The sequence below is a fragment of the Rhynchophorus ferrugineus genome, unplaced genomic scaffold (genome assembly GCF_030347505.1).
Source record: "Rhynchophorus ferrugineus isolate W39M unplaced genomic scaffold, kcgeb_rfMv2 rfM4, whole genome shotgun sequence".
In the NCBI taxonomy this organism is placed as follows: Eukaryota; Metazoa; Arthropoda; class Insecta; order Coleoptera; family Curculionidae; genus Rhynchophorus; species Rhynchophorus ferrugineus.
In genome coordinates, this window is record NW_027472583.1 from 26,880,450 (window position 1) to 26,906,551 (window position 26,102).

At 33.0% G+C, this 26,102-nt stretch overlaps 1 protein-coding gene across 9 annotated transcripts in view; it reads left to right on the forward strand.

Moving 5' to 3' along the window:
• kug (FAT atypical cadherin kugelei) overlaps nucleotides 1-26,102 on the forward strand; it is an 837,087-nt gene that overhangs the window by 343,387 nt on the left and 467,598 nt on the right. For all 9 annotated transcript variants that reach the window (XR_013005376.1, XM_076401386.1, XM_076401385.1 and 6 more), the window contains 7 exons: nucleotides 1,356-1,615; nucleotides 11,831-12,008; nucleotides 13,364-13,617; nucleotides 13,682-14,067; nucleotides 18,051-18,226; nucleotides 21,609-21,782; nucleotides 21,845-22,174. Coding sequence is in view for 8 of the 9 variants with exons in the window: in XM_076401386.1 (XP_076257501.1) it covers nucleotides 1,383-1,615; nucleotides 11,831-12,008; nucleotides 13,364-13,617; nucleotides 13,682-14,067; nucleotides 18,051-18,226; nucleotides 21,609-21,782; nucleotides 21,845-22,174 (1,731 nt within the window). In the remaining variant the exon portion in view is untranslated. The remainder of the gene's footprint in view (nucleotides 1-1,355; nucleotides 1,616-11,830; nucleotides 12,009-13,363; nucleotides 13,618-13,681; nucleotides 14,068-18,050; nucleotides 18,227-21,608; nucleotides 21,783-21,844; nucleotides 22,175-26,102) is intronic.

The following is a 26,102-nucleotide window of genomic DNA, read 5'->3' on the forward strand; positions in this document are numbered from 1 at the left end:
ATGTGCTGTGTAAACTGGGCTTTGAAAAAATATGATAGTTCGAAACGGTTGTGATCTGGTACGGCTGTTGATATCTTCCGGTCCTACAGATACCGTTGCATCATCGTCGCTTTGGCACTTGAATGTGGTCCATCGACGACGTTGAAAACAAGCTATTCTTCAGACAGGGCTCCCGTAATCGACGCTGTGGGAGGATCGACTGTTCGACGACGTGGTAGCTTATTTTCTTCGACGACGAGACGTTAGCAATTCTGGTACTTCGGCGAAGACATAACGAGTCTACGGTGACTGCAATCGGTACCTAGCTTCTGGAGCTGCTCTGTGACTAATCCGTAGTCACATACGTTAGGTTAATTCATAAAAAACAAATAACGACGGTATCCGACCGAAGCTGCCCAAAGCCTTTTAAATCAAAATATCTGCCATTATGACGGAGACGGCGAGCGAAGGAAGACATTATGATTTAAACATAGCGCCGAAAGAAATGTTTAGCCGAGACGCTGATGATTAAGCAGTGACGTAAAAATATTCCAAAAGATTGTGAAATAAAATTTTGACAAAAAAAAATTTAAAAAATGAATTGGAAATAATGAAATTAATCGGAATAAAATGAAAATGAATCTAGAAGGTAAAATTGAAAAGGAATCGAATTAAAAATATTTAAAATTTTGAAACAAAAAAAAATATAACGGCCACGTAAAATACATACCAAACACCATGTTCCACGTACCCTCCATTCACGAGTCCAAACCCAATTTTCCGAAAGATCACGTCGGGGTCACCACTTTAGGGTAAAAATGATGTGGCTCGGTGAATGGAGGTAAATCGAAATGAAACAGTGGTGTTTACATGATGTGACCGTTATTTATTGACAATATAAAAAAATGTGAAAATACCAATAATAAAACGGATGGCAGCGGAGTTACCTGAAGACGAGGCTTGGGCAGTCGATGGTGGCACGTCTAAACCAAACGAGGGTTGAGCACTGAATGACCGAAATACCCTTCAATAATAATATCCCAGATAAACGTCTCGGGGTTGCCGCCAGCTATTCCGTGTCGGGTTCCAATTGGCACCCCGCCCGTGTTCAACATCTGGGATTATATTTCTGGGTATTTTGTAGACCGTTATTCCACGATGTAAAATTCGACATGCCTCAATTCGCTACACTAGTAATTGCTGTTACTACTAATTACACTGTTTTACAATTATCGACAGTTTCGGCATTTGTATTGTTGTTCAATAAAATGGTTTTTTTAATTAAAATAAAAGTTTTATTGTTTTAAACTCCTTTATATATCATAACTTATGTTAATCATCAAAGCTGTTATATTTATATGATCTTTTTGTTACAGTTTCATTCGTGATGAGCTGAAAGTAAAATGCTTCGATGCGCCGGCCTAGTCGCATCAGTTCTTTGTTTCTTTGTGGTGGCTGAGAATGTGGGAGCTTTCGATAATGTCCCGCCTCCCAACGACTTTGAATTTAAGTTCACCGAACAACTGTACAACGTCAGTATACCGGAGAATAGCGTGGCGAAGACCTATGCCACTCAGAGCCCCGGTTCCACCCGAATGGGTATCCAAGTGGTACCCAACACGTTCACCGACATCAGGTAAGATGGTCCCTCGACGTTTTCTTGATCGTTAATCGTCAGGTTTGACCTCGACGATCGAGACAGAAATTAAAAAGCTAGTTTTGTGTGGCATTTGTTTACGTCAAGAGTCACAATTTTTTCGTGGGTTTCTTTTCTGTTTATTTCTTGATATAAGCACAAAAGAAGATGAACGTGTTTTTTTTATTGAAATATTTATATCGCAGGTTTATCTCGTTTCTGTGTCGCCCTAAAAAATAAACAGCTGCTTTAAAAGAACCATCTCAGAATGAACTGGAATATTTAAGAAAATACGAGGGGTTTTTGGAAAATATTTTAAAAATAAATAAATAAATTATATTTAAATAATTTTAAGTTTATATATAGTTTATATAGAAGTAATATAAATGTCTAAAGAAAAGCGTCGTAGATAAATTACTAAACTATAAAAAAGATATATTTAAATTAATGCTAATAAAATGGATTGTATATCCAGAGTCTGTAACTATTTTCTGTACTATTTCCCCTTATAACAATATAAATATGGATTTATATTTAATTAATATTTAGATTGCTAATATATATTTAATATTAATTAGTTGCCCTTCCTGGCTTCACTGGATATACTGATAGATAAACTAATGAATAATATGAAACCAAATATTATCTTTAGCGCACGACCTTGTAATTAAATAAATTTACAATAAATTAATTAATTTCATTGTTTTGTAATGCACCGTGGTTTTTGAATTTTCTTCCGAGAGATAGTGGTTGCCAATTATAGAGCATTCAGCGTACAACTATCCATATGAAAAACATGACAATTCAAAATTTGTTTCACGTATTTGTAATAATAATAATAATGTAATGATTACGTCATTATGAAAGAGGGCACTCTTAAATTCAAAAGGAATAACATTAGATGTTCTTGGAATCTGGATATCCTTGATTTTGAAGTTAGCTATGGTTATAGTTACGTCATTACGTTATTCGTCAACTGTTTAAAAGCGGGTCCTGTTCCATTGCATAGACTTGGTTGATTCAGATTGATTGCGTACCATGATTATCACCAAACCAACCCTGAGCTGTAAATTGTGAAACCCAATGAATTTAGGATTTGAGTTGGATAATTGGCGACTTGATTTTGACTGGTAAGGAATCGATCGGCTTGAATGAGCGTATTTGGCCATCAACTTTACTCTGAATCTTTATGTTAAAATCGTCTACATCCTTATCTTTCGCCCCCCAAATGGCCCATTTGTTCAATCAAGAATGGGTTTTGTAATTTGCAACAACATTCGGCAAATCTTCAAATATCAATCAACTCGTGCCCCGAGCGATATTTTGATGCCAGACTGTTAATCAGTTTCTTAACAATGAAATAAACTAGCCTGAAAGCAATTGATCGATAAATAACACGATGAGTTCTATATTTTTTTATATATATTTTTTTTCATACAAATTGTTCAATCGAACATTAATGTTTCCATTATCTCAATATTTTTAAGGTCTTCTCACTGTTTCTAGTCTTACTTACGGTTACCTACTTACTCACCTTTTATATGGAAATGTCTTAACCTTGTGCTGATAATTACAATCCCAACAAAAGAAGAATTAGCCAAATAGGCGCAGTCGTTCTGAAGTGATACGCTTATATTAATACATTGATAATTGATTTTTATTTATATAGATTTATGCTATTATATCGTTTTTCTTTAATATAATTTTTTAATTTAACAAAGTAAATCTGGCTAAATTAAGTCGCTTATATTCAGAAGTTCATGGACAACCATTTAACAATTGACCAGGCCCACATAATAACAGATGTTATTGAAAAAGCCTACGAAAGTAAAAAAGTATGCTCAGCTATGTTCTTAGATGTAGCACAATTCTTCGATTAGGTTTGGCATGAAGGCCTTGTTCATAAACTACAGAAAATGCTACCAAAATAACAACCGAACTATTAAAACCGTACATTACAACAGGCAAATGACAATTTAAATAATTGGACGCAAGTTTGGAAAATAAGAATTAATGAGAGTAAATCTGTACATGTGCAGTTCACCTATAAACGGACCGTACAAGCACCAATAACATTAAATAATACTATCATTCTATATAGCAACAACGTAAAATATCTCGGAATGAATTTCGATGCAAAACTTCCCTGGAAGGAAGAATACAAAAGAAGAAAAGAAAAGAACCGGAATTGAAATATAGGAAAATGTACTGGCTTATTGGAAGAAAATCACAATTATCATTACATAATAAATTGCTATTATATAAGTAAATACTGAAACCTATATGGACATACGGAGTTCAATTATGGGGATGTTGGATATTCTGTAAAGAGTAACATTAATAAAATACACATTTTTCAGAATAAAGTCCTGAGAGGTATTATGGGCGCACCCCAAATACTATAGGACTGATTACCTACATCGAGACCTTCAGATACCCACAGTCAGTCAAGAAATTAAGAGAATTGCAAGGGGGCATCAGGAAAGACTCCATTCTCATGAGAATATTGAAGTATTGCAGCTTTCGGATACTACCAGAACAGGACACAGATTCAAAATAATCAAACCATCTGATCTTGTGTAGTCTTGGGTAGTGAGGTGCATATAATAAAAAATACAGCAGTGGCATGTATGAACATTATTTCATCAGAGACTGAGATAGGGCCGATGGGTCCTCCTAGTTATATACCTAGATTTAAGTTATCATAAAGACAAATTGTAAGTTAGAGGGAAACGACTAGTAACAATTCATTTTCATTTTTATTCATGTGGATTCATTTTTATTTATGTGGATAAGGCTTTTCGCAAAGGGTGTTAGAGATACACAATAATATTGTTAATTGATATACATTTCTATAAAACCATTCATACAAATGCTCTACTACCTCAGAGTTCAGTCAGAGAATATTGGCATGGCCTCCGGTCGATTAATTTCTTGTATGTGAATAATATTCTTCATGCTTTAGGAAGACATTTATCTTTATGTAGGTGTCTTCTTACATTTTTAGAAATTTTAAAGAGCTCTAAAATGTTTTTTTATTAACTTCTTAGGAGCAAATAATTTTCAGAAAGCTATTTTTAAGTTTTGCAGAGACTATTAATAAATAATAGTGAGTTAATTGTCATCATAAATTCCACATAAATTTCGATGAGGCTGAGCTACATTTCCACGCTACCTTTATATCTATATAATCTCTATATATTATATAATGTCTGGTTATGCCCCTGACTATCGTGCCTATCTGGTTTAAAATATGAACGGTAAGATGTGTTGGTCTGTTTTCTAATAGATAAAAACTCTCAGTGATATCGGCGTTCAACAAGCCGACCCTTCTTTCCGTAGAATAAAGCAGTTTTTAAACTAGATTAAATTTTTTTTGTTAAACCCTTTTGTTTTGGAATCGAATGAATGGGTTTAAACAGGGCCGTGCATTCACAAACAATGAACGCTGTTTGGAACGTCCAATGGATTTCTCGCGAAAGGTGCTAAAAGATCTTGACAGGGTGGGTCCAGCGATTGCTTTCAGTGAAAAATAAATATATTTTGAGTCCATTTTATTTTATGTTTTGAAGAAACAGATTATCTTATATCCAGACATAGTACGGGTGCACACCAGTTCATTATAGTTCAACATCCATCGTTTTAGTCATATTAGGTTATCATTAGTAACCTTTTTATATTCAAACCAAAAAATAAAGCAGTTTCGCGAATTACAGTTCAATATCCTTTAAAAAAAGAATTTCACCTTTTTTGAAGGCCTTCCAAAATCTTATTTCTTAAATATCCTATCCTAGAAATATTGAAGGCCTTGGAAAAGTATATAGAGCTTAAAGAAGAACATAATCTATTTTAAACTATTTTCTACTAAATAATTACCTAACATAATTTGTTTTTCATTTCTTTCTAAGACGGGTGATTGACCGCCGTAGTTTAAATGTTTACTTTAAATGTTACAGTTGACATGAATTCTTCCACTGATGACTGCACATGTTTTTTAATATAGTAATTTCCTATGACGATTTACTCAACAATATTAAAACTTTTAAATTCATAATTATTGTAATTCTAAGGTTTATACCTATTCTAAACCACTGAAAAACGCATGAATTTATTCTTAATAGAACATTTATAAAGAATACGATCTGTTTTGATACGATCTGATCTGAAATTTTCTAATATTACAAACGCAGTATTTTTATACAAAAAAATTTCAGTTTTACCATATACTTACATCCTTTTTTACCTACATATTTTTACATAAGCGCATATCAAATCTAACTCAGATTCTTGCTTTGACTGAAAACAACAAGTAGCGAACTTTGATCTAAACTCTGGCTTCTGAAAAATTCTGGTTTTGTTAGTTTGTTCAATATCTCCGGCTATATTTTATGTTTACGGTCATTTTTAAGCATTTACGTAATCTTGTTTATAGTTTGCATTTATTTTGTTTGATGTTAGGATATTTGCGTTGTAAGACGTGAACAAATATACAGATTTTCAAAATTCATGGGAACGTAAATGGTTACTTCTAATAGGGTATATATATATATATATATATATATATATATATATATATATATATATATATATATATATATCTACATGGTGCGTTCGAATGTTTCTGTTCATTTTAAAATTACGAACAGAGATTTATTAATTTAACCAACTCCTTATAGGATCCTTCTACTTTATGAAGAATAATTTTCTATACACTCTGTACCGTGATTAACATGATCAAAGATTATATCAAATAAGCCTTTTTAGTCGTTCATATATATTTCATTAAGAATGTTTATTTGAATTTATGTAACTTATTTTTTTTTAATTATGACACGATTCTTACTTATCATTTTACTTAAATATCCCTACTATTAATATTAGAACTATTAATATTTAAAATTAGTTAATTATGTTTCGATATTATTCTCGATATTACAAGTATTGCGTCTCTGGTTATACGGAAACCAAAGAAATATGACTTTATTTTCTTGTGAATAATTATCTGGCTCTATTTCAAAGTTTATCAAGTTGAAATCCCAGATTGAGCAAAAAGAAAGTAAACTAATGAAGATTATCGTATTGTCGACATTTCAGTGACGAATTCAGAGTGATTATTCATTCATTAAGGGCTCTTAAAACCTGCCCAACATTATTTTGCTCAATAATCAAAACAACTTTCATGTAGAGTATTCACATTTAATTATCTTCAATTTTGCCAAATCCGAGACATTAAAAATAAACTACATACAATCTTTGTTCATTTTGTAGCGATGAACTTCGAAGACCAACGAGTTAAGACGACTGTTTTTATGGAGGCATGACAGTATCTCAGGCCTCAATTAACTACTTCCTAAAAGTTGTTTTATTATACTGCTGGTAGATCTTTAAGCTATCTCTATTATTTATCATTGTGTCTGTTTAATTTATTCCTTGATTGTATCATATCAATAAGATAACAGGCACTTTTACAGATAGTGTAAAAACATGTTAAATTGTTTAATTGTATATTACTTAATAATTTTCAGGATAAATATTTAAGAATAATGATAAGGTGCTTATTACATTTTTTACAGATATAAACTCACCATTTGTTTTCAGTTTTTTATTACTACTGTTCTGTTGTACTTGCATTAGTATACAAGCAAGACGTGTACGGGATTAATACATTAATATGTATTTCCCAAATTAGAATAAAACTAATTTACTTAAGCTAAGCTTAGCTATGCTTAAAAATGCACTTATACACTAAAGTAGTTGGTGTGGTTTGGTTCGCTTTATTCTTCGGATTTCCTGCGTGTTGTCCAGTAGCTGTATTGCTTTCACGTTGCTATGGTTTAACAACCTTATTTCATTTTTTAGAGCGAAGTCTTGGTTTACTTCGTGTATCCATTTAATTCCGAAGTCATGGTGCAGCTCTTCGTTGGTTACGTAGCGATAAGCACCCGTAGTTAAGAGTAGAAATTCGTTTTGGGTGCGTTGGATTACTAGTTGATTTTATGTTTTTGTGCAACTCCATATTTGTCCAAATAGGCTTTATGATTGGCTCATAAACTAATCTCTTTGATTTTAGGTCAAGTTGAGAGTATCTTCCGACTAATCAGTACAGTTGCTTGACTTTTGAGTCTAATCTGCTCTGATTTTTGTCTGACATGATGACATGACATTTAGCTGATTCTGCTTGAGAAATCGGGCATCCGTCTAGTGATATAATTGGGTTTTTGTCATTTCGCTACCATGCAAAATTAACATTTACAGATTTGAAGCTATTAGGCTGTATTTTGTAGTCTCTAGTCCATTTGTAGATCTTATTGACCGCTACTTGTACTTTTTCTATAGCATTAGACAGAGATACATCTTTTGCCATTATAACTGTGTGGTCAGCAAATGTTCCATGTATTGTTTCTTTTGTTGTTGGGGTATCAGCTGTATAGAGCAGATCTTGTTTTTAGTCAAATGCCTTTTTTGCATTGGTGTCCACACTAGGAAATTAAAGTAATCAATTTAATTGATGGTAGGCGGACAACGCTAAAACTTTTCTCCAGTGTTCTCTGTTAACTTGACTCTCTATAATTCTATGGCACTAGGTATTCTAAGATCATCGCGACATACCTTTAATTATCACACCTTTTTCTTTAAGTTAAAATCCGAAACATACGAAAATATCGAAAAAAATCGAAAAAGAGAGGACTCGTTCTCTGGAACCTTCCATTGTTCTCAAACAACAGAATTTTTACAAAGACTTTTTTAATCCTACGCATTACACATTGATTTTCTTGTACTGATTAATGTTTATTGTTTCCATTTGATATCGGTTGGTTGATAAATGCTCTGTACCACCAAATTTAAACTACAAGTGATGTCGAAGAATCAACAACCGCATTTGGCGAAAAGGAAGTATTGTTCCATCAAGACAATGTATAGGTACACATGTGTATACTCATCATGACAAAAATCCATAAATTGAGTTACGAACTGCTATTCCTCCAGATTTAGTCCGCTGCGACTATTTCTAGTTTTCAAACTGGAAGGAATAGTTGGGTGGTAAGATATTTGGCTCCATTGAAGAGGCTATCTCTGAAATAGTTTGAGAAAAACTATAATTTTGAAGGAATAGAAAAATTAGAAAAGCATCAGAATAAATCAATTGAGTTAAGAGGAGATTATGTTTGGAAATGAAAGAAACGCACTCGTAATACGCAAAAACACATAAAAACAAATTATGTGGCCAACGATATTCAATACCCAAAGAAGCGGTTGATGCGTTCAATATGTGTGTTTTGATGTTATTTTAATTCGAACTGAAGAAAGTGTGTTGAATTTTACGGAGAGCTTATTTTGAAAAACAATAAATTCAATTTTAGTCAATATTTGTTATTAGAAGGAATATAAATAGCAACTCTGGTAGGCCACACTGATCAAAAAATATTAAATTAATACGGATGATGGTGAATTTTCAACTTCAACCTTTTATATTTTGTGGTGCAACTCACCACAAACACATTAAATAAATCGTTAATATTATCATTAAATTAAGCTATTTTAAAAATATCCCGTGTAAACATTTACATTTAACAGGGACCATTTTATTAGTTATTTGCAAAATTCGCGGCGAGTCATTTGTTAATTATTATTAAATGGATCATAAATTTAATCGTCACAAAAAATATAAGCATTTTCGTAAAATATAACTGTGAATTACCAACGATATTTTAAAAACTGCCACACTTTACGAGGCAACGATGCTGTTATGTTAATTAGTTTTAGGTTTCCATTTTATATACATTGAAAATTACGATTTTCGCTACTGAAAATAATTATGTATGGAGGATTTCCATATTATATCGAATTATATATATATATATATATATATATATATATATATATATATATATATATATTATTACAATTAAACAGAGGTTAGGCCAAAACTAAAGCTAGAACGACAAGCCTATTGGAATGGCATGAATACTGAAGAAGTAAATCGATCAATGATATCATTCAAGGAAACTTTATAAAGTCGCACGAAGAACATCTCGAATAATGAAAGGAGTTCTTCATACAGCTCTTCAATGACCTATGATAGAGTTCAGCAGATCTGGCAATGGTTGTTGTTCCATCACTTCGTTTCTTGACGAATTATGAACAGCAGTAGAATCTATAATGTATGTTAAGATGTTTAGAGTGGAACAAGTGACAGCAGAAATCATCAAGGAGAATAATATATGGAGGAAAAAAGCTACATACTTATTTACCAATGTGATGTTATAACATCCAGTTAGAGCAAGTGGAGGCATTAAAATACTTAGGATCAGATATAAAAAGTGGAACCAATTGCTTAAGTAATAACCTTAATGTACGAATCTGATTAAGATACTGTGCATGAAGTAAAGAAAATATTACAATCAATATTTATCTTGTCAATCCTTCTACATGACTCTGAGATAGAAACTGCTGCAGGCGGGACATCTGTAAGCTTGAAATTGTTTAAATGCTCGATTAACATACGACAATCGCAGCACAGTTAAGAAACAGATCCAGAGAGTCAGATTGCAATCGTTTGGACATGACGGTTCCGAAAAAGACATGGATCGATAAGATAACTCTCGATCAATAAGATACATCTTATCTCCACGATCAGATAAGATGCGTTATCTGAGACCAAAACCAGGTGAGATTCGGTGAAGAATTCTGAAAATCCTGAGGCATCAGCAGCAGCTTTTTGGTTGAGGAGTAGATAAAAGTGTTTATCTTGAGCACCGGCTATGAAAACAGAGCTCGATCAAATAGATCAAGCAATTTTAAAAAATAAAATATTAATTAAAAATAAATAGGAAACTCACTATAAATTAAAAAATAATCAAACTTAGATTTTAAACACAAAGAAAAACGTTTTAAAATAAAATATGTACATAACAATCGTTGTAGTAACTAATTAAAAATAAATAAAGTTGTTCAACCTATCTACTACACGTATTTTATATTCTACTATATACACACAATTTAGCTTAATACCTACTTAAATCTATTTATCTATTTACAATATTATTTTAATTAAATTTATTTTGTTCGTAATCTAATTTTGTGTATATGTTACAAAATTTTATTATTATTGTTGTCGAGAAATCGGCGAACACATAGAACATAGAACCTCCTCCTTATTCAAAGTCGGTTAAAATGATTGGCTATACAAAAGGGTTAATATTTTTTGGATGCAGGCAATATAAGGCCGGCTTTAAATAACATAAGAAGTTATTTTAGATGAATAAGGTAGTTTTTCGATAGTATTTGTGTTGGTGGTCAGGACCTCGTTTACAATTGTGTTGTTAAATCCAAGAGTTTTGTTTCCACAAATCTGAGATTTTCCAACTTAAATTTAATTGATGATTTTCAGTATAAATTTTCTACACTATAGTGACATTAACTGGTGATATTGGTGACTAAGCAGAGCGAGGAAAATATCACAGCATATCTTGACCGCATTTGAATACATTTGTTTTGATAGTCGATTTACCGTAAATCTTCAGTAATATTTTTAATGATTCGGTGCACGAAATTCCATTTGCAATGCAAAATTTAAAGTAAATTATTTGTTCGATGATCCCGATCCCGATCGAAGCCATCAATTCCCGATACATTCTCATGAACACAGAATATACTTTGTCATGAACGTTTGAGTCAACTCGATAAGTAAAATAAATAAATAAATAGCGGCAATGTATAGAGAGTAATAAATATAATAAAAATAAGCTTACTTAAGTTATAAGCTTGTGAAGAAGCTTACCATTGTTAAAATCAACTGAATAAAAACTGTAGTGACTCTCAGCGTATGGTCTTCACAAATGAACTCTTATGAAGTTCTAACGATCCTTGGACATGTAACATATCACCTCTGGTAAATACAGCTCACGAAGAAATATCAACAATGTTGCCATTCAGGGTAATTATTTCTGCTGCAAAGGATTCGCAAAGGCGACAAATTAATTTTGGAAGTACTGTAGATATTTGCAACAATTTATGACTTCCTTGAATGGTACATTTCTTTAAAAAATATATCGCGAATATCGCGAAAGCATAAACAAATGAAACTCGCTTTTACAATTTTTAACACGATATATATTATAATTTTCTTGTTCAGCAAAATGTAATTGTAGTACTTTTAACTAGTCGATTTGTATATGTAATTTAAATCTAGCCTCAATATTGTTTTTGTTTCAGATATAAGATAATAGATGGGGATCGTTTCTTCAAGGCGGAACACCGATTAGTGGGCGACTTTTGCTTCCTATTCATTCGAATTAAAACCGGTAATAATGACGTGTTGAATCGTGAAAGGAAGGATAAGTACACATTGCAGATCAGAGCCACTGCCAGCATCAAAGATGGAAAACAAAAGGTGATTGAATTAATTTTGTTAGAAAAATGTCAAGTTATGGAAAGTAAAATTCCATTAGTGTCTGACATATTTCGCACAATAAAAGTAAATTAAATTAACTTAAGCTAAAATCAATAGTAACACTTACACACTTTGTACAAGATCGTGCGGATTGGTTCGCTTCAAACTTATGATTTCCCGCGCTTTGGCCATTAGTTATGTGCGTAATGGCGATGATTTAATAATTTTTGTCATTCTTTATGGCGAAATCTTGGATAAGTTCGTAGATCTACTTCGAGCATCGTGCAATTCTTCGTTGGTAATGTAGCGTCAAGCATTGGTACTTAATCGAAAAATTTTCTTTTAACAGCGTTGGATTAGTAGTCGATTTAATGTATTGTTGCAACCATAAGTCCAAATAGGCTTTGACTGAGAAATTAATCTCTTTGCTCTTACAACCAAAATCGCAATTATTTAATTTTGTGTCAGGTCTGCTCAGTTATTGGACTCATGTTTCCAACCTGCATTCCAAATGAATGCCGAGACCTTTTTCTGATTCTATTTAAGAAATTGCGCATCCCTCATATCTTGTAATTTTCTGTCGATTCTTTAAGATTCTGTCTGTCGAATAGTCAATGTTTCTGTTTCTCCAGGAGATTACTTTTAATGTCACTAGGTATACACTGAAAATATGTAATATTGAAAGACATCATTAGGTTGAAGAAAATTCCATTGATGTATACTCGACCTTTCGTTATGTTTTTCTTTAAAATAAGAGACATAGAATTTGGCTTTTGGAATGTTGAACTTTTGAAGATTTTGTTTTCTATGCCAAGTTTATAGTTCTGGAATGAAATATAAGCTGATAAATTTACTGGATGTTGAACATTGAACGATGAATGATTCTCTTCATTTTTATTTCTTTATTGTTTTATGGTTCAACTAAATGTAAGTAGTCTCAATATTTGGTGTACTATTGCATTTCTATGCTCAACATTCTTGTCTAACATTTCATCACAGATGCAGCAGAAATTATCAATTGAATTTACAAGTTTTTGTAATTTTTTGATTATAAAAATTCCACAATCATTTCTACAAAAAACAATATGATAGAAAAGCAAGTGCAAAAAAACGAATATGTTTTTATAACCTACAAAAATTAGTCATGTTGGCGGTTTATTGATGTTTCATCGTAAATATGTGATGATCTATGACTGATGGCGAAAGTTCATAAATAAATTGCTGTATCTTATAACCACGAGATAGTTAAACAAAATAATTTTAAATATTTTAAAAATATATTTGAAGTAATACTATATCTTCTGATCATACTATTAAATTTGATTCTAGTTTAATACATATACTTTTTCATACAGGTGCAATATACTTCTGATACTATGGTTGTGGTCACTATTCTGGATACCAATGATCTGAGTCCATTGTTTTACCCAATGGAATACAACGCCACCGTTTATGAGGATACTCCAGTTCATCAGAGTATTGTTCGTGTAATCGCTGAAGATGCTGATTTAGGACGGAATGGTGAAATATACTACTCTTTTGCTGAGGATACCGAAAAGTTCGCTATCCATCCTATAACAGGAGTGATTACATTAACTCGCCCATTAAGGTATTGAAACTGAATTTATTTGACATGGTAATGTAATAATAATAATGAATGATGATTCTTTCAGAAATAATGAAGGTATCCGCCACGACTTGACGGTGTTAGCTCAGGACCGGGGCACACAACGATCTGGATCGGGCTTCAGTTCGGCAAAAGTGCACGTGACCGTTAACAAAGTGAATCTATACCCGCCAGATATTCGTATTCGACGTCATCCGATGATAGTGGAAAACAGTAGTGCGGACATTTATGCGATAGTAAATGTGTCGGATCGTGATAGTGGCATTCATGGTGAAATCGATAAGCTAGAGATCGTGGATGGTGATCCCGATGGTCACTTTCGCATCAGGCCCACCAGACAAAAGGGCGAGTACAATATCGAGGTTTTGAAGCTGCTGGATAGAGAACAAACGCCTCAAGGTTATAAATTGCAGCTGAGAGCAGTTGATAAAGGTAATTTTTATTTATGATCTAGTACAATTTTTTTATGGTTATATGTTATAGAGTTTTTTATTAATGACAGGTGTTTGAAATTGGAATGAAATAAGTTGTGCGTAAGGTATTAACGATCTTTTTATCTGAAAGATCTGTGTATATGGAATGTAACTCAGTTCAAATATCCGCCGTGCATGGACATGTAGCATGGATCTAACTCATTTTCAATTACTCGTAGATTGAATTAAATTTCAGCGATGACCTTGGTTATGTTGAGTTGACTTTTCATCCAGCAGAGTTTGCAATTCCACACCTTCAACATATTATTCTTTTGAACGTATCCAAGATATAGCCGGTTACTAAGTGTACTTCTCAGTAACAAGTACCAATAATTAGACGTTCTATAAGACTTTACGTTGCTACGAACTACACTACAAATTGATTGATTAGATATGATTATGGTTTAGATTAATTTTTCGTATTGAAATCCATATAGAATTTGGTACCTATTGTATTATTTATCATTTGTCATAAAATGTATTATTCTGAGAGGTACTGTAAATTACGAGGACTTGTCGTTCGCTTTTGTGTTGGTCCTTTCATATAAGTTTAAACTTAAGGATACAAATCAGTTATAGATTTCCGCCGCAGCTTCTGGCTTCGGACATTGTTAGTCTTTTATTTTGCAGACTGCTTCCTATGATCTGGGTCCATACCTTTTTCGGAGATGTTCGCTGTATCTTCGATTCAAAAAGTTGATTTGGACAGAGGAGTCTGTGAGGAATTCGTTAACTTTTCTCTGTCTCTGAATTTGTCTCTCAACGATGCACTGATGTCAGAGTGCAACATTTTCTAAATCTAGGAAGCGTACAGAAGGATTGCGTTCGAAAGAGGTGAATTTTAGTCTTTATTGTAATATTTTTCATCCACACGCACCGTCTTAGGGAAGCAAAAGCTTGGCCGATTCGACTTATTTTGGCGACGACTTTATTCTCCTATACATTTTCTACACCTAATTGTAGTTAAGATTGGAAATTAAAATTACCTTAGGAAGCTAGAATTTGAGCAATGAATACACATTTTATTAAATTGTTCCAAAGTGCTCAGTACGAATTACGTTCCGTGTGGTATAGTCCGTATGGCACGAAACCGTAACATTATCTGGAGCAAATATTGAGTGAGACGAGAATTTAGCTTTTTGTTGATCCGTAAATAATTCAGTTGACCGAGAAATTGAAGATTAACGGCTAAAGAAGTACCAAGCTCTAGAAATGAAGGTTTAATCACGATAAAAAATCATATTTAGCGGCATTAGCATTTTTTGAATATTATTGTATTACTTGAAGTTACAATGTGAAATCCGGAAATATTACGTGATAGCAATACTTTGTGAATATATACCGAATGTCGTTGTTTCGTGTTGGATGCGCGGCTACTCATATATTGGCCTATATTTTCAATATTAAAATTGTCACATAATGTTGAACTCGTCAATTGTATAACATGCGCTTATGATTCAACGTAATGTTTTTTATTCATTTTAAATTGTTATATTACACTCAGTTTTCATCCTTCCGATGGAATTTTTACTAAATTTGAGTTATCACCGCGATTAAATTCATAATTAATCATAATTTGAGAAAAATACAAAAGAATGTTTTTCTCAGATTATGCCAATATTTCCAAGCTGTTCAGTCATTAACGTTTGAGTTAGGTTTATATTATCCAACAAACACTGTTATCACTATTAAACTGTTGAAATCAAGTTCGACAACAGGGATATGAGTTGTATTACAGGAAGCAAGTGTTTCGTCGATATAAAACAAGAAAAATAATGCATATAAAAATACGAGCATAAAGTGAAAAGTTATCGACCGGACTGATATTGCATTCCAATCAGCAAAAATGTATGTTTTATGCCTGTATATACGGGTCATTAGTTCGTATGACAAGTTTGTTCTTTGTAATAAATACCTTGTTTGTGCTATTAGGCCTATTAAATAGTTTTAAATTATTTCTTTTTTCAATTTGAAGCTTTACTGTCAAATAATATCTGTACGAGGGTCACTATTTATATTTCGGAAATTGGCAACACTGTTGTCATGTGGGTCGATCTGACAGTTCCATCATAGAGTTTTACATTTTTGACGATATACGTACTCAAAACATTTTGTCGCACGGACGCTAATTGCTTATTTTATATTTAGTTGAAAATTTCGTCTCGGCAAAAAATGGAACTGAATCGTGAACATTTTCGTGCGATGATTTTTTACGATTTGCGACGTAGATTATCGCAACAAGAGTGCATCAATCAACTTAATTTAACTTTTGACCATGAAGCTCCATCAAAAACCATCGTGCATCGCTGGTTTAGTGAATTCAATGGTGGTTGTAGTTCGCTGTCCGACGAGTTTCGTGAAGGTCGCCCAAAATCGGCTATTGCGCCAGAAAACATCGATGCTGTATGCGTCGATGTTTGTGATGTCACCTGTTGTGAGATTGAGGCATCTCTAAACACTAGTTCCACCAGCATATAAGGGATTTTACATGACCACTTAGCTGTGCGAAAGTTATATTCGCATTGGATCCCACACAATTTGACAATAGCTCAAAAAAAGACTCGTGTCGATTGGTTCAAAGAAATGGTTGAGAAATTCAATCGAATCGGTGCTTCGAAAGAGGTTTATAAAATCGTGACAGATGACGAATCATGGATATATTCCTATGAGCCCGAAAGTAAGCAGCAGTCAACTGTATAAGTGTTCCAAGATGAACCAAATCCAAGAAAATTTGTTCGCGCATGAAGCACTTCAAAGAAAATGGTGGCCTGTTTCTTCGAGAAAACTGGTCATATTGTAACAGTGCCTCTAGGGGATCGTAAATTCTGATTGGTATACAATCATTTGTTTGCCAGAAGTCTTTGTTAACTAATAATTGGACTATTTGTTATAATAACCGAAATATAAATAGCGACTCTCGTACAATATATGTTATTCAAAGTATTATGCATTCAGTCGCCTTTTTCTTTAAATTGAGGTAAAACTTCCCGCGATTGCAATTTACTTAGCAGAAATTCAGACATTTTCAACACACTAAATACATTTTGTGTTCACACTTAACATTTGACGAAATGATACATACTAAAAAATTAAGTCTGTCAACGAGGCTTCAACGTGAAGTTGGCTACAAATGTACAATGCGATGCGACAAATATGGCTGCATCCTATTTGATCAGTCAAAGAAGAGGTCTGTTTCTCCCCCTATTCTTTTAATTTGGTGCCCCTAGATATTGATCTTGATAATACTTTCACAGGCTTCAAGAAGTTCACTTTGGAGAAGGAATATTGATGTTGGAGAAACACTGGATCAAGTGTGTTGAAACTAAAGGAGACTATGTAGAAAACTAAAATTAATTTTTAACTGCAAATCTTACTTGTTGTCAGGTCGAGAATTTTTCATTTTGCCCTCACAACAATATTTAAAATATCATTCAAATATCAATATCAACACTATCTAAATTGGAAGATATGAATCTAAAACGTATTCTAAAATAATGCAATAATTTTCTTACCTTGTTTTTTTAATAATAAATTTGTTTTTGTACTATAATTTCCATATATTGTCGCTTATCAATCATTTAGAGCATAATTGTACTTCAAATACACGCCCTTTATATTTGTAATGGTTCTATTTAAACAGAATACTATCAAATTGTCACTGAATTATCGGCTATCAATTTACGTCAACTTTAATACATTATTGCTCTGCATACCGAGCGCAATATATATTTAATGGCATTTAAATTGTACATTGTATAATATTGTATAATGAAATGTCTAGGAATGGAATTTAAATTGTAGGGTTTATATAAGAGTTCTGCTAATAGATCATTTGTTTCAATATAATCCCATTAAATGTCTAATACATTTTCTAAATAATTCGAACTGTCGAAAATACTATATTAATTTTAAAATGTTATATCAATTTGTTTATGTTAATAGGTCTTCCTCCCAGAGAATGTTACAAATCTGTCCAAGTAGAATTGGCGGACCTGAACGATAACGCCCCAGTATTTAACAAGGAAATATATGACTTCAAAGTGCCCGAAACTGCTCCCATCAACACCCCTCTGATAAGATTGAAGGTTACCGATTCTGACGAGGGTCGAAACGCACAGGTAACCACAAGCGATTTGTTTAAGAAAGGGAGAAGGATTCTCTTCCCTCTCCCCTCCCACCACGATTCTGTAAAAATGTCTACGAATGAAGCACAGCCATGTTTTATGTATATGCTTTTGTTCTTCATATTAAGTGCGTGGAAAAGTAATCCATTTTCGAAATATTATAACTTTTACTTCACAAAATAACTATAGGTGAGAGAAAGTTCTCATCAACACTCTAAATGATACAATAAAATACATCCAATACTTTTAATTAATTGACGAGTTTATAATGAGTTTTTGAAGTTATAGGACAAAGTATCTTTTGAGTTTAACAATAATTTTCGCATCTTGTTGTAAGTCTTTTGGAGAACCGTAATAATGCAAATACAACAAATGCAATTCTGAAATAATGGGTTGATCGCGTAGTCAATACAATTAGGTCGTTAATTCACATTTGGCCAATTTTTTTTCCATAAACTTTTATTTATTTATTTTTTTAAATAATTGCGTCTTACATTAAATATGTTTAGTTCAATCTTAATATACAAATTAATTTATTACTACTGTTGTACTTGTATTAATATAATACAAAGGTGAATACGGGATTAATACATCAGTGTGTATTTCCGAAATTAAAATAAAACTAATCTACTTAAGCTAAAGTTAAAGATACTCTTATATACCAAACAAGTTCATGTGGTTCATTCGCTTCAATCTTTTGATTTCCTGCGATTATATATAGTTCAGTAGCTGTATTACTTCCACGTTGCTGTAATTTAGCAACCTTATTTCACGTTTTTAGGCGATATCTTGGATCACTTCGTGTATCCATTTGATTTCGAGATCATCATGCAGCTTCTCGTTGGTTGCGTAGCGATAAGCATTGCTAATTAACCGTAGAACTTTGTTTTGAGTGCGTTGGATTACTATAGTTGGATTGATGTTTTAGTGCAACTCTATATTTCTACCCCTATAGGTCCAAATTGGCTTATGATTGACTGATAAACCAATCTCTTTGATTTGATGTCATGTTGAGAGTACCTTCCGACTAACCAGTACAGTCGTTTGACTTTGAGTCTAATCTGCTCTGCGTTTTGTATAACATGATGTATCCAATTTAATCTACCATCGAGATGTATTCCGAGTTATTTAGCTGATTCTGCTTAAACAACCGAGCAACCGTCAAGTGTCACATAAGTAGGATTTTGTCATTTCGCCACAACGCAAAAAATATGGACAGATTTGGAGCTGTTAAGCTTTATTTTCCTTTTTCTAGTCCATTTATAGATCTTGTTTACCGCTACTTGTACTTTTTATACAACCTTAGACAGTTATGCATCGTTTACCATGATAACTGTATCGTCAGCAAATGTTCCAAGTACTGTTTCTTTTGTTATTGGGATATCACCAATATAGAGCAGATAGAGGATTGGTCCCAAGACATCGTTCTGTGGAACTCCAGCCGAAATAGGTTTAAATGTTAAGAATATCCCTTCATACGAGACTCTAAAGTTTCTTTTGAAAAAATATGATTCCAGCAGTCAAGAGTAACTCCGCCAGTAGCAGTGGTGTTGTTCTATTATGAATTATATAATTCAAATATATGGGTTATGTTCAGATTTATTTTATTTGTTTAGATTGATTATATTTATATTTGTTTAGATTGGTATGCGATCTTTCTCAAACAATGTGTGTTTCTTTTTTTAGTCTTTAGTAATTTATAAATAATTATTATTTATAATTTTATAATTAACTTACGTCAGATGTTTAGTCTATTGTTTACTAAATTAAATATTGATTTCAATCCATAGACCCGAAACATTAAAAATAATTTATATTTGTACAATTGAGTATTTGTGCATTGCTTTTTTATATTCAAATATCATGTATATTCATCCGCTAAATTTAAAATTATCATAAAAAGATTAGCTCTAAATTTCGAGATTCAAGTGATTTTTTTTCATCTAAATTTTCAGTTCATAAAATATCGTTATTCGCATATAGTCTATTGGCTGTCAAAATACAAATATCCTACTTGTTTAAGAGTTATAAATGGTATTATTACAATATAGCTTGTTTTGAGGCTTTTGAATGTTTAGAGGCTTAATAATTTGCTCGCTTACAAAAAAAGTACCAAAAGAGAGCGAGTCACTAATAGATTATAGATCTACATTTTGGTAGGTGTTTTTGATTTTTCAATAATGTACAATGTAAACACCGTACGACATTTAGTCACTGTTAAACTGCTGACAGTTTCATCATACCCGTAGTAAAATATTCCTATTCAATTTGGGTGTGTCGATGTTATAAGCTTTTGTTTACATTAAGACAAGAACAGAGAAACAACCCAATATATCGCCACGTCTCACGTTTGAAATAATTTTTTTATGGAAAGTAAAGGTATGTGTTCATTCTTACACTAATTAAATCAAATGAGCTGATCAAATATATGTGAAATATACGACCAATGATAAATGTGATATATTGGCTATATCTTAAAAATTTATTATATCTTAAAAATTTATTATATCATCAGGAAATAATTTGACGTCATCATGTAGTCATTAAACATTGAAATTTAACGAGAGAGTATCATAATAATTTGTTTCGCATATTCATTATAAATTCTGAAGTGTATAGTGATAGTGTGTAGTGCCGTACAAAGACATATAAAATGATCAAACAATAAAATAACAAGAAATTGTCGAAGTTTACAGCCCAAACGTTTATGTTCTAGGATTTTTGAAAAATATGGAACGGTCTATAAAATCTATAAAAAAACATATCTTAAATTTTTTTTTAATATACAAAAGTTATCAGATACGATACTTCTTTAAACATCTTACATATTGTCCAGATCAAAGACTTTCCTTATAGTCAACGGGGTAGTAAATGTAGTAAATGTATAGATCAATGTCGATATATATCAATATGTTTTTTTTACTTTTAACATTCTTACAGCAATCGTCACTGAGTGCAATTCACAGGAATTTTTGTTCAACCTATTATGACTGATTTAGTATTAGTATTAGCTATATTTTTTAAATAAAGTATCAATATCGACCTAGATATAAATAAAATGCATTTTTATAAATCCATTAATACGAAGCGATAAGACAAACACCTTATTTTTTGCGATTGTTGATTATTGTTATCATAATATGTATCATTTTCTTTAAAACGAAAAACTTTAATTTATAGTATTTCATAAGCTAAACCATTTTTTTTAAATCTAGACTTGTGACATATAGGCAGTGAAAAGAGGTTGCATTGGTGGTAGTTTACTTCAACAAAATACAATTTATTGGATTACTTTTTCACACTTCAAGTAGTGATTTTGCTGCAGGAGACATGTTTTATGTACATTGAGAGCGTATAATAAAGATTTTTTGTATAGGTTTTCTTGGAAATTGTCGGCGGAAATGAAGGAGGAGAATTTACCATCAATCCTGAGACAGGAATGTTATATACTGCCGTACCTTTGGATACGGAGAGCAAGCAGTTTTACAGTTTAACGGTATCAGCGATCGATCAGGGCAATGTTGGTACTAGGAAGCAATCGTCGGCCAAGGTATTTAGTACAGGGAAAACATTTATTGTGGTTTATTCTAATCACCGTTGTTTATGATGCAGGTTAAGATATACGTCGAAGATACGAACGACAACGATCCCATCTTCGACAAGCCGGAAATGACCGTGTGGATAGACGAGAATATGCCCGCCGGTACGTCTGTCACCACTGTTCACGCTAAAGATAAGGATCGGGGCGAGAACGCCTACATTTCTTATCTCATCGCGAACTTGAACAAGCCTCCCTTTGAAGTCGATCATTTTTCTGGTGTTATCAAGACCACTCAGCTCTTGGATTACGAAAGTATGCGTCGGGAGTATGTGCTAAGGGTGAGGGCGTCCGACTGGGGCCAACCCTACAGGCGACAGACCGAAATGCAACTGACAATCAAGGTAATATTTCGTACTTTATTAAGTCAATGATTTGTTAGGTTAGTCACCACTTGTTTATTTAAAATTAAATTGAAAATAATATTTTTGCTAAAAGTGTTGTTCATCGCTCGTTACTATTTTTTCCATTTTTTGACATGGAAAACTACTCTACTACTACTAAAAATGCGAAGTATCAATGTAAACAACTGTAAAACAATCTAAACTAACTGTTAAATATAATGGTTTTGATATTTCTCTACAAAAAATAATATTTTTCCTTTTAGTTGAGTTATTCAGTGTATACAAAAACTAATCACAGAACGCTTAAAATAGCATTTGCAATATTTATTGCTCGATTTGATGAAATATGTTGCTGAAATTCATCAACATCTGTAAAAACGATCTAAATGTAGTGATTTTGATGTTAATGACTAAGAATATGTTGGAGGAACAGAAAAGTTTGAAGACAATGAATTGCGTTGGATGAAAATGGAACGTTGGACTGTCGATGGAAACCGGATATAGTATGACGCAAAAAAAAATGAATTAGTTTAGAATAACCATCCATATCGCCACCCAAGCGGAATATTCATTGCCATAAAGTCTTTCTGTGCATAGGATCTGGTGGTGCATAGCATGTGGTCGCGCATAGCATAGTATTATAATATTATAGCATCTGGATCAGCAAAGTGTAGTGTATTATGAGTTACTAAAACTCAATGAAATTGTCAATGCTGATGTCTACTAATATGAACAAATTCAGCAACAGCAACATTAATAGACATTTGACACAGGGTTGCCCGGTAAAACTTGGCCACACGCTACAAAAGTTGGAAGGATACACTGCTGCATCTCGTAAGTTTCTGTTCTATTTCTGAAACTTTCTGCTCTACAGAAGATCAGTAAATTCATATTGATGAAGCACGCCTTGACTAGCACACGGTTTCGAAAATCTGAAGAAGTGCGAATATGCATCGATGATTGAGCCAAACAAATATAGTCCTTTCGACACGGTATCGCTGTATTGCCTGTTAGACGGAAATAGTTGTAGAAAACGATATCTTATAACTAGTATTATTATAAATTAGGTACTACTTTCTATTTCTTCTATCCAGAAAGCGAAAATCGGATGGAGCAACATCTGGAGAATATGACGGAGAAAAGATTGGCAAACTGCTTTGTAATGGTATTTAAGATAAATTTGTATTGTAATAATTTCCTTTCGTCTTGGTCTTTTCCCAGCCTATGCCAGAATTTTCCATATTAAGTTTTTATTAAACTTAATTCATCGAACGTTTTCATTCAACAAACCGTTCGCACTTTCGTGCATTGCATTCTATTTTTCGTCGATATCAAATTCGCTACTTTTAAACTATTGAAATCAAGTTATATTGTTATTAATAATCTTCTTCAAGATTTTATGTTGAAATTATAATTTTCAGCGGCACTTGTTTATTATAAAGTTATACTCAATAATCTCGTTGTGCCTAATAAATAATGTATGGGCTAGTATAGTTTCTAGTACTAGTAATAAGTGTCTTTAACTTCATGCACTTCGGGTACGTCATCGAAGAACGATTTAGAAACACTTATTTCTAATAAGATTTTCAGTCAGTCAGTCAGTGTCAGTGTCTCTAGGTTATGACAACCATATTATTTTGGTGGCCTTTGCTTGAACTTATTCACTCACTGATGCCAAATATTCACGGTAAATTATATAGTAAGCGACAGAAGAACTTAACACTCAATTGAATGATACCGTTTCCAGAAACGGAGTGGAAGTTTTACGAAGCTAACATTCATGAAAGGGTTACGATTGCGAAACACTTTGTAGCAGATACCAACGGTAAGCGGCGAAAGAAAAGGTGAAATAATCATTAAATCTGGATATTTGACTGGAAGAATGAAGTATGGTCCTATGGATTATACTGAGCATGGGAATAGTTTATGATTTGGCGCCAATAACGTGGTGTTCAGCTGGTTCTCTCACTCACATCACTTGCTGGAGTACTGCGAATGAATATTTTGTTATCTTGAATAATGAAGTTTTTACTATGGCTTCTATAGATTCCGAAATAATAATATGCTCAAATACACAGCCCAAAGAGGTTCAGTCTTTGTTCGAGGAATCTTAACATAACTCAACTTTTATGGGACATTTTAGGACAGCGAGTGAGAATTAGATCTAAAACATCATTGAATTATTTAGCGCATGTTTCGGTACAAGAATCGAAGGATACCATGTTGGTAACTATCCAGACACTCATAGGAAGAATTGCATCTGTCTTAAAAGAAATTGCAATATTTTTAAAAAGCAAACTGAATAGCTTCTGCACCGGACGACTTCCGATTTTCCGTCACATCAGCTCAGGCAATAACATTATACACAAATATATGATTATTAAAGATAAAAAATATGTGAATACATTGAAAGTGTCTTTGAAATTTGAGCGTTTTCCTAGATTTCCCCCCTTCCCCCCAATAGATCCTGATTTGATTCCAATGAACCCATCTCGGAAGTGCACTCTTTCGAATAATAAAAGAATTTTGAAAATCGGTCCATAATTGGCGAATAAATCGTCGAACATACAATAAAAAAAATATACAGCCGAACATAGAAGCTCCTCCTTTTTTGATGTCGGTTAATAAATGCTAGTTACTACAGTTAATAGCTTCTTAATAAACCGGCTGATTAATGAGCAACTGGCTTCCTGTACCCTTACCATAACAGGTCAATTGAAAGCCTGACACATAGATGGCGCTACTAGAATTAAATTCATATGTTTTTTAGTTAGTCCTAACCCTCAAAAGATGTGTGTATGAATTTGATAACTGACGGATTATTAGTTTGTGAATTAGAGCATTTTGAGTGAAACAACTTTTGTTGTTGTGTAAAAAATGGATGAAAAGGAATTTCGCGTGTTGATAAAATATTGCTTTTTGAAGGGAAAAAATACAGTTGAAGCAAAAACTTGGCTTGACGCCGAGTTTCCGGGCACTGCCCAGGAAAATCAACCATCAAAGATTGGTATGCTAAGTTTAGATGTGGTGAAATGAGTACCGAAGACTGTGAACGCAGTGGACGTCCAAAAGAGGTTGTTACCGACGAAAGCATTTAAAAAATCAACAAAATGATTTTGTATGACCTTAAATTGAAATTGAATGAAATAGCAGACGCTCTAAAGATATCAACTGAATGTGTACATCATTCACGAATATTTGGGTATGAGAAAGCTCTGTGCATAGTGGGTGCCGCGCGAGCTCACTTTTGACCAAAAATAACGACGAGTTGATGATTAGGAGTAGTGTTTGAAGATGATCAAGGGTAATAAACCCAGGTTTTTGCGTCTATATGTGACAATGGATGAAACGTGGCTCTATCATTTCACTCCGAAGTCCAATCGACAGTCATCCGAGTGGACTGCTCTGAAAAAGGAAGGACTATCAACAGCGACTATTACATAGCGTTATTGGGCCGCCGAAGAAAAAGAAAGTGCTGCTTTACCAAGACAATGCGCCGTGTCAAAAACCATGAATTTAGCTTCGAATTGCTTTTTCGTCCACCGTATTCTCCAGATCTGGCGACTATTTCCTTTTCTCAGATCTCAAAAAATGCTTGATAGGAAGAAATTTTGAAGCAAAGGGCAAATCGTACTACAAAAATGGTATCGAAAAGTTTGAGAGTCGCTATAATGATGGTATCACCCTTGAAGGGAATTATGTTGGATAAAAAAAATAATTTTGGCAAAAAAATATGTTTTACTATGGTAGGCCGGGGACTTTTCATTTACCTGTTATGTAAACAATAAATAATCATAGATCAAATATCAATCGTATCTGACATGTCCCAAAACTATTAATTTGACAGTGTTAAATTATCGTTAAACGTCAGAACATTAAAATTGCTGTCGATAGGTGGCACTAAAAAGAATTAATTTTACGTTCCAAT